At 40.8% G+C, this 15,193-nt stretch overlaps 1 protein-coding gene across 2 annotated transcripts in view; it reads right to left on the bottom strand.

Moving 5' to 3' along the window:
• The window catches only part of PLXNB2 (plexin B2), a 262,361-nt gene that overhangs the window by 43,006 nt on the left and 204,162 nt on the right, over window positions 1–15,193 (bottom strand). For both annotated transcript variants that reach the window (XM_074827664.1, XM_074827665.1), the window contains exons 14-18: window positions 15,016–15,108; window positions 13,746–13,827; window positions 9,058–9,230; window positions 6,817–6,965; window positions 3,738–3,846 (exon numbers count right to left, since the gene is read on the bottom strand). In XM_074827664.1, the coding sequence (XP_074683765.1) occupies window positions 3,738–3,846; window positions 6,817–6,965; window positions 9,058–9,230; window positions 13,746–13,827; window positions 15,016–15,108 (606 nt within the window). The remainder of the gene's footprint in view (window positions 1–3,737; window positions 3,847–6,816; window positions 6,966–9,057; window positions 9,231–13,745; window positions 13,828–15,015; window positions 15,109–15,193) is intronic.

Here is a 15,193-nt window from a genome sequence, read left to right as displayed (position 1 = left end):
CATGCATTCCTTGGCTCAGAAATGTGCTGTGCTGGCAGATGGGGCAGAAGCATGAGTCTGAGCCCCAAGTTCTGCTGACTATCAATCCAGCTTTAAAAATTCATCTCATTGTTCAGACTGGGTATCAACAAGAGTCAAACGTAGTAGTACTTACAGAATCATAGAACGGTTTGGGTTGGAAGGGACCTTAAAGATCATCTAGTTCCCACCCCCCTGCCATGGGCAGGGACACCTTCCACTAGACCAGTTTGCTCAAACCCCTGTCCAACCTGGCCTTGAACACTTCCAGGGAGGGGGCATCCACAACTCCTCTGGGCAACCTGTTCCAGTGTCTCACCACCCGCATCATAAAAAAATTCTTTCTTATATCCTATCTACTTGATAACTGACTATGTGCTTTTGGTGGTAGACACTAGTCACATGTATGAGGCTGAGAATGGGGGGAGTACGGTGACACCTCTGGTGTGTATCGACACACTGGGTTGAGCAGCTGCATTGTCTCCTTGTGCACTGCTGGTGCGCTTCTGCCCTGTGCCACCACACACTGCATTTAGGGTGATCACTGCTAAAGCTGAAGCTATTGTGCTTCGGGTGATCAGAGCACACAGTAAAACCAGTGATAATTACTAGCAGGAGGGTAGACAGACAATGTGCCAAAGAAAGGGGGAAATACATAATAGAAAATTTATTTTAGGAAGGCTCTTGGAAAGAAGAGTATTTTCTTTCCTTTGTATATACTGAATAGAAGAGGTTTTAAACAAAGCACAGATTTCGCATGTCTGCTGAAAGAAGTCACCAAAGAAATGCCTGAAAACAGCAGTGAAACAAGATTGTACGTTTTAAGACAACATCAACTGACGTGATCATCTGCTCCGATCATCTGTTCTCACGCCAAAAGCTCTAATGTTACACTTGCAGAGGTGTGTGTGAATGTGACGCCCCTGTACTGACTTTAATCCTACTTATGCTGGGTTTGTGTGTGTGTCAGGGGTTCTTGGTAGCAGGGGAGGAGGCTACAGAGGTGGTCCCTGTGAGAAGCTTCTTGAAGCTCTCCTGGCTCCAGGTTGGACCTGCCTCTGGCCAAGGCCGAGCCAATTAGCAACAGTGGATGCACCTCTGTGATAACATATTTAAGAAGGGGAACCTGGGAGAAGGAGTGGGAGCTGTGAGGAGGGGTTGTGAGGGAGACACCTATGCAGACACTGAGGTCAGTGGAAGAAATGATGTGGAGGAGGGGGGGAAGGTCCGCCAGAGCAGAGACATCCCTGTACCCCGTGGTGAGACGGCAGGGCTGCCCCCCTGCAGCCATGGAGGTCCATGGTGGAGCAGATGCCGACCTGCAGCCCGTGGTGGACCCCATGCCAGAGCAGGTGGCTGTGCCCAAAGAAGGCTGTGACTCTGTGGGAAGCCCCCACTGCTGTAGTTTGGCACTGGGAGAACTGCAACACACAGGGGTGACCCAGGCTAGAGCAATTTGTGAAGAGCTGCAGCCCATGGGAGGCACTCATGTCAGAGAAGTTTGTGGAGGACTGTCTCCTGTGAGAGGGACCCCACACTGGAGCAGGGGAAGAGTGCGAGGAGCCCTCCTCCTGAAGAGGAAGGAGTGGTGGGACTGACCACACCCGCCCATTCCCTGCCCCTCTGTCCCGCTGGAGGGTAGGAGGTAGAGAAATCGGGAGCAAAGGTGAGTCTGGAAAGAAGGGATGGGTGTGGGAAGGTGTTTTTAAGACGTGTCAATACTTCTCACTGTCCTACTCTGTTTGATTGTTAAGTGTTGTTGTTTGAATTAAACTGATGGTTTTTTTCTTCCCGTAAGGAGTCTGTCTTTTGCCCCTGACCACAGTGGGTGGGTGAGTCATCCTCCCCGGTCCTTATCTCAATTCCTGAGCCTTTTGCTTTATTTTCTCCTTTCCATTTCTGAGGGGGAACGGGTGAGTGAGCAGATGCATGATGCTCAGTTCCCCTCTGGACTCAAGCCATGACACTACTGCAGTCCCCGTTGGCTTCATTTTCTCGTGGAACAGAGAGAAATGAAACTAGAAACCAATTTCACCAGCTTTAAGACATGAACTGTACTACTTGCCATTGCTATGCATTTTGTAAATAGAGTAAAAAGATTTTTGCAGTAAATAAAAATACTCTTTATCAGCAGTTAGCTTAGGTATCTGATATTTCAGTAACCTCAATGCAGGCAGAGATTGGCACAGAGGGAGTCTTGGACTTGCAGGAAAACATCCACCTGGTTGAAGCCTGTGCACAGCAGCTTCTCCTAGTGTCTCACTGATGGGCCATCAAGAATCTTTCCCTTAAGTAGCCAAAAGCTGTGGCTGCTTATCTTGCCTCCAAGATGGGCTGAGGAGGGAATCACACCAAAACAAGTTCACAGACAGGCTTTGAAGCCTACACGGGGGCTTCAGATTACATTTCAACCCACTCCGTAACATCTTCATGTGGTTTTCATGCAAACCATGGGAGAATCTTGACACACAGGAGAAGCATAGGAGAACTGGTGTAAAATATAACAAACACCATGGGTTCATGTCAAAATTTCACCTCATGTAGGGTTTACTGTCATAGCCTCTGTCCTAGAGACCACAAACATAAGCACAGGAAATTATGTTGTTGTTCTCTGGTTAAGATGAATGAGATTGATGAAGAAAGACTTAATTATAACCTACATTTCCACAAAGGAACAGAGGGCATTTTCAAGCAAAAAGGGTGTTTTTTGCAGAGATATCATCAGGGAGAGGAGGTATTTGCTTGGAAATTATGGAAAAACCACTTCTAGCCTGTTTTGCAAAAACAAGAATACCCTCTTCTCAGTTGAATGTCATTCTTGACTTATTCCGCTGCTTACTGCCGACTCCCTTCCTTTCCTTTTCACAAGATATCAAGAATTAATGAGACAGAAGTTTAAATAATGGAGAAGATAAAAGCCTAACCCATCCTTTGTGTTTTATAGACTTAACAGTTTATAGGTGTAATGTGAAGTATCAATATGAGGACAGAGATTATTTAAACCTCTCAACTATCACAGGCTCTTATAAATTTTGAAGACCCCATAGATACAGATAAAGCTACTTGCTGCTAAAACCACGTGCTAGACCAGTTATAACCTAGCGCCACATTTAGGGTAAAGGAAAGACACAAATGAAATTCTCCTTCATAGTGACACTGAGAACAAAGCACATGTGTAATGTGAACACACATCACTCTGTCTGTGGCTCTGCATGCTGCATTTTTGAATGAAATAAATCATTAAAAAATTAATGTACCTTCATTACTTATTCTTCAGGGGCTCTGCATCCATTCTTGTAATTAAGAACATTGGCTAGACTAAACACTGTGATTAAAATAGTGCACCAACTGTGCATCTAAAGAATACCTGATTTTTTGAAGTGCTGATTTTTTTTTATTCAGTAGTGACACTGAAGAGATATTATGTCACTACGGAGTAAGTTTATTACAGCTTCTTTTCTACCACAACTTTTCAACTTGGATTGCACACAACATCATCCTATTTTAAGACTCTGGATCTATTGATCAGAATAGATTTTTGGTACACCCTTTGTATAAAGAAATGTTCAAGTTAAGTGTTTTCTAATATACTTGAATGACAGTTGAAGAAACAAAGCTTGTAAGGCAAACTCAAGTGATTCTGCACTTAACAAGTAAACTTCTAACTTAAGTCATGTACAAGCTATAAAACATGCCTCTGAAAAAAAAAATGCACTTACCTGGTATGTAAACAGCACTTCACTCGGTGATTTACCTAGTTTTCCGTTGATGTTAACTTCAATTTGACCCTGTTTTGGTTCATTCATCGGTCCAACTTGACATACAATCCTATCAAGAAAGAATGCAAGTTTATCCGTTAGAAGTAATAGCTGCAATACCAATGCAATGTATGTGAGCTACCACACACACTGCCAGCAACAGTGCTTTATCCTACACAAGGTACTTGAAGGCTGCCTCAGATTCCCGGCAGAAGCACACAAGAATAGCTTAATCTTCTGCCTAAAGGTAGGTAAAATTGAAACCTGAGCACTGAACACAGCAGCTACTTTAGCAGTCTGTTAGTAGAGGTGCCTTCTACAGAAGACTCCAATTCAGGCCAGAAGTCAGAGATGAACCTCTCCTACCCTACACAAGGTTTTTATTGGACGTTGTGATGTCAAAAAACCAAAGGACCTCACCCCCCTTGATGTAAGAATCAGATCATCAGCTATCTTATAACCTGTGTGTTTTAGCTGGTGATACTTTTGTTGTGCATCCTGCTATCTTTCATTGTTAAACTACTGTACTTTCACACTTACAATCAAAACCCCTTTAGAATTACTGTTCTCTGAAAATAAATCCTCAGATAACCCACGCAAAATCAGAGGTCAAGGAACACTGGCCAAGAAAATACTGCCGTAACTAACACTGCTGCTGAGTGATAGGTAGGGTGTTTAAATTTTTGTTTCAAACAGGTGATCCACAGAATACAAGGATGTAAATGCAATAAGGACTTGACACACTTGAAAACTGGGACAAATGAGTAATGGAGAGCTGATAATACAGTTAGATAAGGAGGTATATAATGTTGGCAGCCTGTGCAGGCAGACAGTTTCATACAGGACACACCCTGAAGATCACTGCTCATTTCATTCGCTCTTTCCCTCCAGGATTGTTGCTATTCTTCCTTAAGCAGTGCATGACTGCTTAAAAAAAATCCCTCAAATTAAAAACAACCCACAACAACCCCAAATTACTGGGTATAATGTACTTAAACCAGGACTTATAATAAAAGGATTGTCAAGTCCCTCTGCAGATCACTCCAGACTTTTCTGTCTGGGTACTGGCAAATGGACAAAATTCTCTAAATTCTTGCATGTCCTGGCATGTGTATGGCTGCCTGAGTCTGTTCCTCATCATCTCTCTACTGTATTCTTGGAAGTTGTATCTTCTTGTCAGGCAGAAACAGGAAACGGTGCCTTTGGAGGAATTTCTACCATATGTTAAGCTAGGGAAAGCAGTCGAAGGCCAGGGCTGGGGGGCGTGTGGGGGGGAAACGCTGTAGCATGGTTAACAGAAAAGTTCCCTCCCCTCCCCAGTGTTGGCATTGCCTCCCTTCCCCCACATTACAAATGGAAAACTACAAAGAATGAGAACATGACTTCTCCAAGGCCAACAATTAAATCACCACAGAGCCAAAAGCAGCCTTAAGTGCCTTAAATCTCACTGCTCTTCTGCCCATGGGAGCAACTGTCTCCTAAAAATGACTAGCTTTTTACTGCAGAAGGATAGGGGAGCAAGACTAGGCACTTACTACTTTCTTTTTTTAAAAATTAAATTAAATAAAAGAAGGTAATAATAAAACAAAAGAATGGAGGAAGATAAAGACAGAAAATTATAGACATCTATTTGGACATTTTGAATAACTTCTTTTTCAAGGTTTCCCTAATGAAGAACATCCTTCAAAACCCCCTAATTTGTTGATAAATTACATTATGCAAGTTGCATTTGTTCTCACCCATTACCACACTGGCAGAGCTTAGGAAACCAGTAATGTTGCTATGATACAAGGAACCAGTCATCTCAGTTCTGGCTCCTTTCCATGTATTTAAAAATATCAAAAAGCTTTAGAAAAAGCCAAGAGGCTGGGGAAATTCTTGTAAGGTTATGCTGCAACTCAGTGCAGCTTTTGCAAACACTGAAAACAGGGAATGGGAAAAGATGACTGTAAAAGAGTTGGGAATTTTGTGGATGATGATGCACATGTAAACGCACAAGTGATGGCAGTGGATTTGGGAAGCAGTAAGAGACATATAGCTATATACACATTCTTAAGTCCTAGGGGCCTGGGAAGCTTCTAAATGCCTGATCCGCAAACTGATTAAAGCTAAACATTTTTCAAAAGCTAAAAAAATCACTTAGGTATCTTCAAAATCCCTTTCGAAACATGCTACAGAAATAGCAAAAGTTACTGTATTACACTTTAACTGAAGGGAAAGAAAGCTAAGGTTTCAATTGCAGCTTTAAATATCAAAAGTGAATAAAAAAATCACATTGCTTAAAATATGTCATTACTCTTAATATTACTACTGAACCTTCATGCTATGCTTTTTATCAGCTAATATCAAAAGGGTATTTCCCTCTTGACATTAGATCCTTGATATAATCTGTAACAAACACCTAGATACCTGGAAGGAGTTAGGCACTTCGTTTTAATTTTTGGCACTGCTTAAGAGTGTGACAACTAATCCACAAAACATCTACCAACCTGCTTAGGCAATTCAACATCCATGGACTTGTTGGCTCCGTGATGAAACCTAGTAATCTAAAGCTAAACCAAAACTCTGGGCTTCCTCCCTGCCCCCAGGAAAGAAACTCTGTGGCTGGACTAAACCAAAAAGATTTAAGCTTCCTCTCGCTTTGCCTGCTTTCCTATAAATCTTTATGCTTGGCTGCACTGTGGTTCAGATTTAGCAAAGATTTTAATGATTAGATGCACACCTATGATGTCTTTAATTCAAAACCAAATAATCTTGAGATATCTGCAGTAACAGTTTATGAAAGTTTTTCAAGGAAAAAAAATTCAATCAATCAGAAGCAGGATGGTAGTACGCAACTGTAAATTTGTTGCTGTATTAGAACCCATAACAATTTTAAATAAAGACTTAGAAATGTTACTATGAAATATTGCAGGTATATCGCACTAGTTCTTTCTTCTATTGATAATCTTTTATAACTACAGGAAGATCATCTTCTCCTGAAAATGCACAGAAGTTACTTTTTTCTTCTAAAATCGTGTGAAAGATATCCAGCAATTACCTTGTGGAAACAGAGTAGAATTCCTCTTTGAAAAGACATTCCTTGTCTGCCACCGTTATATTTTTTACATCTTCTGCTTTTATTCCCAAATTAGATCCCATTATGGTCAACAGAATTCCACCACTTAGTGGTCCAGTTTTTGGCTCAATCTGTGTTTGCATGAGGGAAAGTTAAAAAAAAAAAAGCAAAATTAAATACTGCAGCGACCATGTTGCTCTTCCATATTATTTAAAGCTACTTTGACTTACCTGCACTTGAAATGCAAAAGATGTTTCTTGTAGGACCCCCATAAAAACACATTATGTAACATTCAATGTTAATTAATCAGAACCAGGATTCATCAGCTGCAGATTTTGTGTCTCCTGTGACAGACTGTTATGTACAAAACTCTTGTCTGGTGTTTACTCTGTTTTACGTTTGCTTCCTCCACTGAAGCACTGTGATTTTGAAAAGCAAATGGATAGGGCTCTTCTCACATTCCACAGAGCTTTTCCAGCATTTTTACCATGATTTTCTCCCTTTAGGTTCACATCAGAACAGTGCACTTTCCTAACACACAGTGGTGCTCCACATAGTGTCCTCCTCTAGTCCCCTGATCTTCCTTACTGCATCAAATGGTAGGATGCTGTAGTACGTGGACTGATGCTAATTAAATAATTTGCAATTAAAATGAGAATTGAGAAAATCCTGCAGTTGCAGTGGACTTCTCAGGTTGAAATATGGCCCAAACAGGCACTTGAATTCTGAATATTTGTAGGGAGACTAACCTGCTTTCTTATGTAATATTTGGAGTATGTCCAGCAAGACCTTTTCAGGCCTTGAGCTCTGGAGGGCTGGAAGTTTACTATTGAGAAGAGGGAGGTTGCACGGTCCCAAATGCAGTAATTGAAAGCCAAACAAGTACAGCTTCTGAAAGTCTGGACTTTAATATCTGCTCCATCAAAATCAAGAGTTTCTTAGATCTAAGCAAGTCTGAGAACAGAGACATGGCTGCTGCTGCGTGCTGACCAGCCCAACTCCAGAATCACTTGCTCTGTTTTCCCACTGGTTCAACTTCCTAAAACTTCTGCCCGCTGGCCATTCCTTTGCACTCAACCCATAAATAAACTAGCTGAAAAATGACTCAACGGTTTGTGTAGATGTTGCCAAATATTTTGTTCAAATCTGAAGCTAACAAAATCTTTGAATATTTTAGAATGTAGTATTTGTATATTTTAGTATTTAGTATTTAATCCACAATCATGTACATATAGTATCTCAGGTGAAAACGCTTTTGTTTTTCTTATTTCCTTTTCCTTCCCACTCAAATCATCTTTATCTGGGTACAGCTAGCACACAACTATTCTTCTCCACACTTTCTGTTGAGATTTGACTGAATCTATTGACTGAAACACCCCTGTTATGACTCTCAACCTCTGTCATAGTTACCACATTTTGTGATAGCTTGGGATGTGTTCTCATCAAATGGCGTGTCTGAATTTCAACTGATAGCACTGTCACAACTATTTAGATTTGCCCAGTGGAAGTATGCATCACTATTTTCTCAACAATTATGCCCAGAAAAACAGCATTTGGCTTGTTGCTGAAAAGGACATGGATTTCACTTCTTGTTTTGGCTACTGGTCCACCAAAACATGGACAACACTCTTCCCTCACCCTGGGTGAATGCTTCAACTGCAGAGTAAGTCAGGGGTGCATATTTGGCCGCTCTGACTTCTTATATTCAACTTCTATAGCCTTGCGTTTGACTCTGGTGTGGACTGGAAAATATCACTGACACCTGAAAAACACATTGTGATGCAGAAACAACCTGCTCCCTTATTAAATACTACTTAAAAGTCTAGTTTGAAGCCTGTTAATGAGCCTGCTAAGTGCTTGTAGCTCCAGGAGCAGTGAACTTCTTTTATAGACATATTTCAGGTAGAAAGGATTTCAGGAGAGAAAAAAATCCATGCTAATTCCCAAGAATCAAGTGCCACATTTAAGCATACACTGCTAGCCTGGCTTCTGGCACAGTGAGGACAAGGCTTGAAAAACAAGGAGTCTCAAAGACTCCATTCAGTCTCTTATTCTGAGTCTTTACAAATCTCTCACACACATCACTACTGGCATTATTTCCTTGCAGCTATTTCAGAGGCTTACTTAACACCCTAGGAAAAAAACTGCCTTTCAGTATGAGCTTGCTTGGTGCCTTCTCCTGAAAGATAATACACTGGTAAGGAGAGAAAAAAGCAATCTTACACGAGTGATTTCTGGATGAGGACACGTGTTGGTGGGAGGAGCATGACAGAGTTTTTCATAAACGCACTTGCTGGGCTTGCCATCTTCTTCACACCAGACACAGTTATAGTCCTGATGGGCCGCGAGGCATAAGCTGCAGTCGCTTCGTCCATATGAGCAGTTGTACAGAGTCACTGAAATATGAACGGTAAATGCACTTAGACATTTTCCTCTGTTTTAAGGATATTCAGTGTGTTATAGGAAGGCAAACTAATCCTATGTACAAAGCTCAGCTGAGTTGTGTGAAGAATATACACATTCTGTACTTAACCCTGAGTGATGATGAGATAAAACTGTATTTTTCCCTGTATGGAAAAACCTAAAATCTATCCATGTGCAGAGTATGAGTAAACTATCAAGTAGAACCAAATGCATTTTTGTCACTCACGCATTGTCAAAATGTTTAAGTACAAAGTCCTTTCTTTGACTATCCTCAATGAACCTAGTTGAAACAAACAGGTCCTCCTGGCATACCAGGAGTCAGACATGGAAGGGTACAAACTGCACGGGTGTCAGTAGGGACAAACATCAGCTGGCATGGGACCTCTGCCAGTTGCATATTTAAAGGAAGAGAGCTGCCTTTGTAGGCCGTTGCTAAAGCCTGAGCCAAATAGAAAGTTAACACTTAATGAAGTGTTATCCTTTGTTCAAGTTAATATCTCTATTTCTCCATTCTTCTCTATTTTCTTGCTTTTGTCTTGAATTGCCATCCTGATGTGTGCTTTATTCCTCTGTAGTGGGGTTTAATTCTAGTTTTTCTGAGCCAAGAAATCAGGTCTCACAGTCATGCCTCTCACACTGATGAATCACACACCAGTTGTCCCAGACACCAAGCTTGTTTTGGCCCCCATCAATCTCTAGCATAATGTGCAGCCACTGAACAAAATGAATTTTCTCAAATAGATGCAAAGCCTTGAGACATAGCTGGGTGGTTCAGCAACATACGGAAAGCCTGGGCTTGCAAGAAAACATTTGGAGATGCACTTGAGAGCTAGCCCAGAAGAAAACAGACTGAAGAGATGCCACACGTTTCTCTAGGGGAAGGGTGCAAGTTGCACAGATTACTCAGTGTGTGAGTGCTGTGCCTCCCTGGGAAGGTGAGCTGATTATTGTAAAGAGAGAAACTTCTTGCTCCCTCCTTTTCTGCTCCTTCCCTTCATCCCTGCTTCTCTCTACTCCTTGCTGCTCTTTTTTATCAGCTGCACAGCCTTTCATCCTCTGCCACCGAGGCTCTGGCACTTGTTGAGTCTTCTTGTAAATCAACTTTACGTACCAGAACAGCAGAAAACTATCCAGGTTTCCTCCTGTGCTCTTTCAAGAGTTAAATGTGCTCACAGATGGGAGTGGGGAGCACAAGACAGAGACTCAACATCTCCCCCTTCCAGTAGTGCTGAGCTGTTTTATGTGCTCATTAAGTCTCAAGAATTGGTACTGTCAGTGACACTGGTTTTTTTTCAAAGGGGGTTCATCCTTAAAGATGCAGGAAGCAAAGTGAAGTAAACAGAGGTGATCAGATGTGGGCAAGAGAAACTAGGATAAATCCCTTTGAGATTGCATATGGTAAAGGCCATCAAAAACATCTATTTAAAGAAAGCTTTTATTCTCAGAGGAGCAGGACTCAGAGGAGAAGGACATTGGTGAAACCACCTTCCAGTCCATCAGCAGTAGCTTTTTAAATCTAATTCCAAGAGGCTACCATGGCAGATTTCTACCAAAATTAAAAAGTAAAACGACAATGATGGTTTTCCACTATTTTTCAGCAGTGCCCTTATTCCCCTGCTAGGCATAAACAATATTACAGATGCCCCAAACTTGGCTACAGTCTCTCTGCCACTTGCATGAGAGCATATAACCTCATAAGGGCAGTTTTCCCCTAAATTCTACATATTTAAAAACCTCAGCATTCACAGCTAGTCTTTAATAGAATAGCACTTTTTTATTCTTCCCCTTACACTGAAGAGTCAATGCAGTGACGAAGTCTGGTTTTAATCCTTCTTATATCTCATCAGCATATCCACTTGATTTCAAGTAGCTTTACCAGCACAAACTCAGTTGAGACATCATTGGAGGTGTATGCAAAGCTGAGGGACTCTGGCATTTGTAACAATGAATCAATGAGAAAGAGCACCCATTTGATTCAACCCCTATCTTGAAGTCTCAAGGAATCAATGAGCACAAAGCAGGAGTAGCATCATTTGCTTCATATACTGAGCACATCAATATGGAAGTCACTGAGCAACAAACATAACCCAAGCAGTATTTTCAACGGTTTGTGTGTTAACCATTCTGTATGTTGGATGTGAACTTAGTGCTGGGGAAAAGCACCAGACTGACAGCCCTGGTTTGCTTTTATAAGAAGAGATGGTGCGGGCAGTGGCAAGGAAAAGTTTCCTTGCATCTATGCTGTGAATTGCTTTTGCAGGAACGAGATTGCTTTCTTAATCCGCCACTCTGAAAGGTTGCTACCGCACAGGAACCTGAGCAGATAATATTGTTAAACAAATCTTCCCCTTGCCTGCCTAAACCCTGCATTTCCCACCCACTCCACCACACGGCCACCTGGTACGGCACGGGAATATGCTTACTGAATTACTTTGTTATCTTTCATCGGCTGGACGGGGATTTTCATCCCAGCCCTCAGTAAACAATGTCAGTGCTGCAACGTCTTGAAGTCCCCCACATCCAGTTGCATAAATGAACGGAGAAAGCTACGGCCTTAAAGCACTAAACACTCCTCCTGTTCACTGATCAGCTCATTAAATGTACCAGCAGCAAGCCACTCATTAGATTCAGACTCTTATCCATCACCTTGAGATACCAGCTGTGAAATCATTGATAAAAAGGACAAAGGATAAAAGGGATATATTGGATTTCATACTGTTCAGAACCCCTGATGGCTTGAGATGTAAAAATGCTATCATAACTTAGTATTCACTAAGTGCTATACAAAGAAAGGGTTCTTTCACTGGCAGGTTCAAAGGTGCTTCTCAGCAGCAACCATATACCCAAAGCCAATTCTTTTCAAGATGCATAAAAAACATTACGGTCTGGATTTCATATGGCAAGGAAATTTAAAAGCAGGAGAGAATTTGGATTAAAAACCCCCCTTTTATAATAAAAGGAGACATTTGTTGATATTTTTTCAATTCCCCTCTTGCAAGGGTTGCATATTTCAATTTGAATGATAACATTTCTTTGATAATTTTGCTACTTCTTTTTTTCAATGCTTTTCCCAGACTTGGAAAAAGGATGATGGGGATATTTGGTCAAAATTCTGCAGTTTTAAACACCACAGCCTTTGGAATGGAAATTAAGACAGTGTGAGATTGTAATATGACCTCCCTGCAACATTCATGTCAGGTCCTCTTTTAAGTGCTTTCAACACCGCACACAGAGCCATAGGGAAAATCTTCTAAAAACATACTCCTATGCTGCCAATAAGAAAGGGAATAAATTTAAATATTGTACAGATGGAAAAATATGGTCTAAGGATTTAATCTGCAGGGCAAATTACTTGGGAACAGTATTAGTTTTCCTGATGTTGACTCATCATACAAGTAACAAGTGTGTTGCCTCTCAGTTTTTGCAACGTTATGCCTTAAACTTCAGTCCAAAAGAGTGTAAGGTAGGACACAACTCCCAGACAACAGCTCCACTGATTTTGATGGATCTTCCTCACCTCAGCTCAGGACTAAGCTCACAGACATAATTGCTTCATTGTTGTACATTGAAATAAATAAAGAAATTTATATTTATAAAGGAAATTATATCAGAGAACAAGTCTTTGTGCTATAAACCACAATATATATATATATTTTTTGCCATAGAAATAAATGAATAAAGTAATGAGCTGAAAGCACACTGAACATTTCTGTGTATTGCAGAATGCACAGCTTGTCCAGGTCCCTCTGAAGGCATCCTGTCCCTCAGGCATGTCAATCACACCACTCAGCTTGGTGTCATCTCCAAACTTGCTGACAGTGCACTCCATCACACTGTCTATGTCATTGATGAAGATATTAAACAATACTGGTCCCAGTACGGACACCTGAGGGACACCACTTGTCACCAATCTCCATCTGGACATTGAGCCATGTGACTATCCAGCCAATTCTTTATCAATTGAACAGTCCACTCATCAAATCCATATCTCTCCAATTTAGAGAGAAGGATGTTGTGGGGGACTGTGTCAAAGGCCTTACAGAGGTCCACACATAACATCTGTAGCTCTTCCCTTGTCCACTGATGTAGTCACTCCATCATAGAAGGCCACTAGATTGGTCAGGCAGGACTCGCCCTTGGTGAAGGTATGTGGGCTGTCTGGAATAACCTCCCTGTCCTCCATGTGCCTTAGCATAGCTTCTAGGAGGATCTGTTCCATGATCTTCCCAGGCACAGAAGTGAGGCTGACCTCATATAATAGTAGCAAAATAATAGTAGCATATTTAAAACAGCCTTTACTATATACAACACTGATGTTTAATCCATGGTTTTAGTATTAATAACTTTTTATCTGTCAGATTTAATTGTTTCATTCAAAACAGTAAGACCTACAGAGTTATAATTATTATTCACATCACTCCAAATTATAAAGGGAGAGATTTGTTTACTGTAATTAACCTTCCTTTAATCCTGTATTTTATACTTACCCATCAGTTTGCTGTCGATCTTGACCTTATCTGTTCTTATGGATAAGTTAAGTCGTAGGGTCTCATTTGCACTATAGGAGAACTGGAAAAGATGACACAATAGAGATGTTTATACCTTCATTTGGCAAGGTTAATTTCATGCATTTTCTATGGCTCTTGTTAATCAGAGCTGTGAAGGTTTTAGAAACTATTCCAAACCTTATGGTCTCTTTTTCATCTTGGACAAATACATTTATGGAAAAATGTTTTAATGAACCTAATTCTTCACAATCAGAATTTTCAAGTACCAAGGGACAGCAATATCTGAATACTTGCTTTTCATTAATTCAATTTACATTTGGTTATAAGTATCCAAGTGCAAAGGTACTGTTCAGATTCAGTAAGTATAGCTGCTGACCCTGCCGAGTTCTCCCTTCCCACACCATCTGGCCCCATTACTTCTGTGGACATGGCAGACTCGCACCACATGGAGGGGAAATTTCTTGCATCTTTTGCAGTGCAACCCCCTCATTATAGCCAAAGCACAAGGTTCACATGCTCCAAGACATGAACTTCTGCTCATGTTGAAAAACAGCAGCAATAACAACTGGTGGGAAGGAAAAAGGCAAAGAAAAATACAATGGCTTTATAAAGCAAATGCTTTGTGCTAGGCTTAAATGCTGCATAAATGCTAATTAGTTCTCAAAACTGCTCTGTTAGTAAGCCTATAAGACTTAAAAGTTAAAGTCAGAGTAACATCTGAGTCCAACTTTGATGTTGGTAAATAGACTATTTTTTTAAAATATTGTTTTCTTTCTCTGTAAAATAAACCCGAGTGAAAGAAGCATAGCTAGAAAGTAGACAAAAAACAACATACTGTTACCATTCCCATTTTTACAGATGTAAAATGGGAAAGATAATGAATTGGAGTGTGGAGAGGGAGAGCTCTGAAATTCTCGTATTTTATCCTCAATGATTTTACCAGATTGCATAAAAAGGGAAGAATAAAAGAGTAACGGTCCTGAATTCCTCCAGGGACAGTTCAATGAATCCATAGATTACATAGATAGAGAAATCAAGCAGAAAGATCGAGGGCTTTGAGGGGAGACCCCAGAAGCTCTGAGCCAAAGCTGCTGCCTTTGACTGCTACTGCCAAAGGGGAATCTCCATCAGAGGTGATTTTCTTCTCTGAGAGAAACCAAAATTACCTGTATATTTCTGGACACATGTGGACACTGGAACAGGAATCTAAGAACAGTATTTGGTAAGGGAATCTTATTTTTGCATTTACCTCTTTACTCATGAATGAAAATTTTCCTTCATCTGATTCATCAACAGGAGCTTCAAATTCAAATTGGCTGTTTCCAACCACAAATTTTTTACCCTATGGAAAAGAAAAATTCAGCTTAGAATTCATATAGTATCACCAAACATAACGAAATATCACTAGGCAATATCCTGTTCAGCAT

Source organism: Strix aluco, chromosome 5 (assembly GCF_031877795.1).
Source record: "Strix aluco isolate bStrAlu1 chromosome 5, bStrAlu1.hap1, whole genome shotgun sequence".
Classification (NCBI taxonomy): Eukaryota; Metazoa; Chordata; class Aves; order Strigiformes; family Strigidae; genus Strix; species Strix aluco.
The sequence above is the reverse complement of the archived record's forward strand: the minus strand, read 5'-3'. Positions and strand labels throughout refer to the sequence as shown.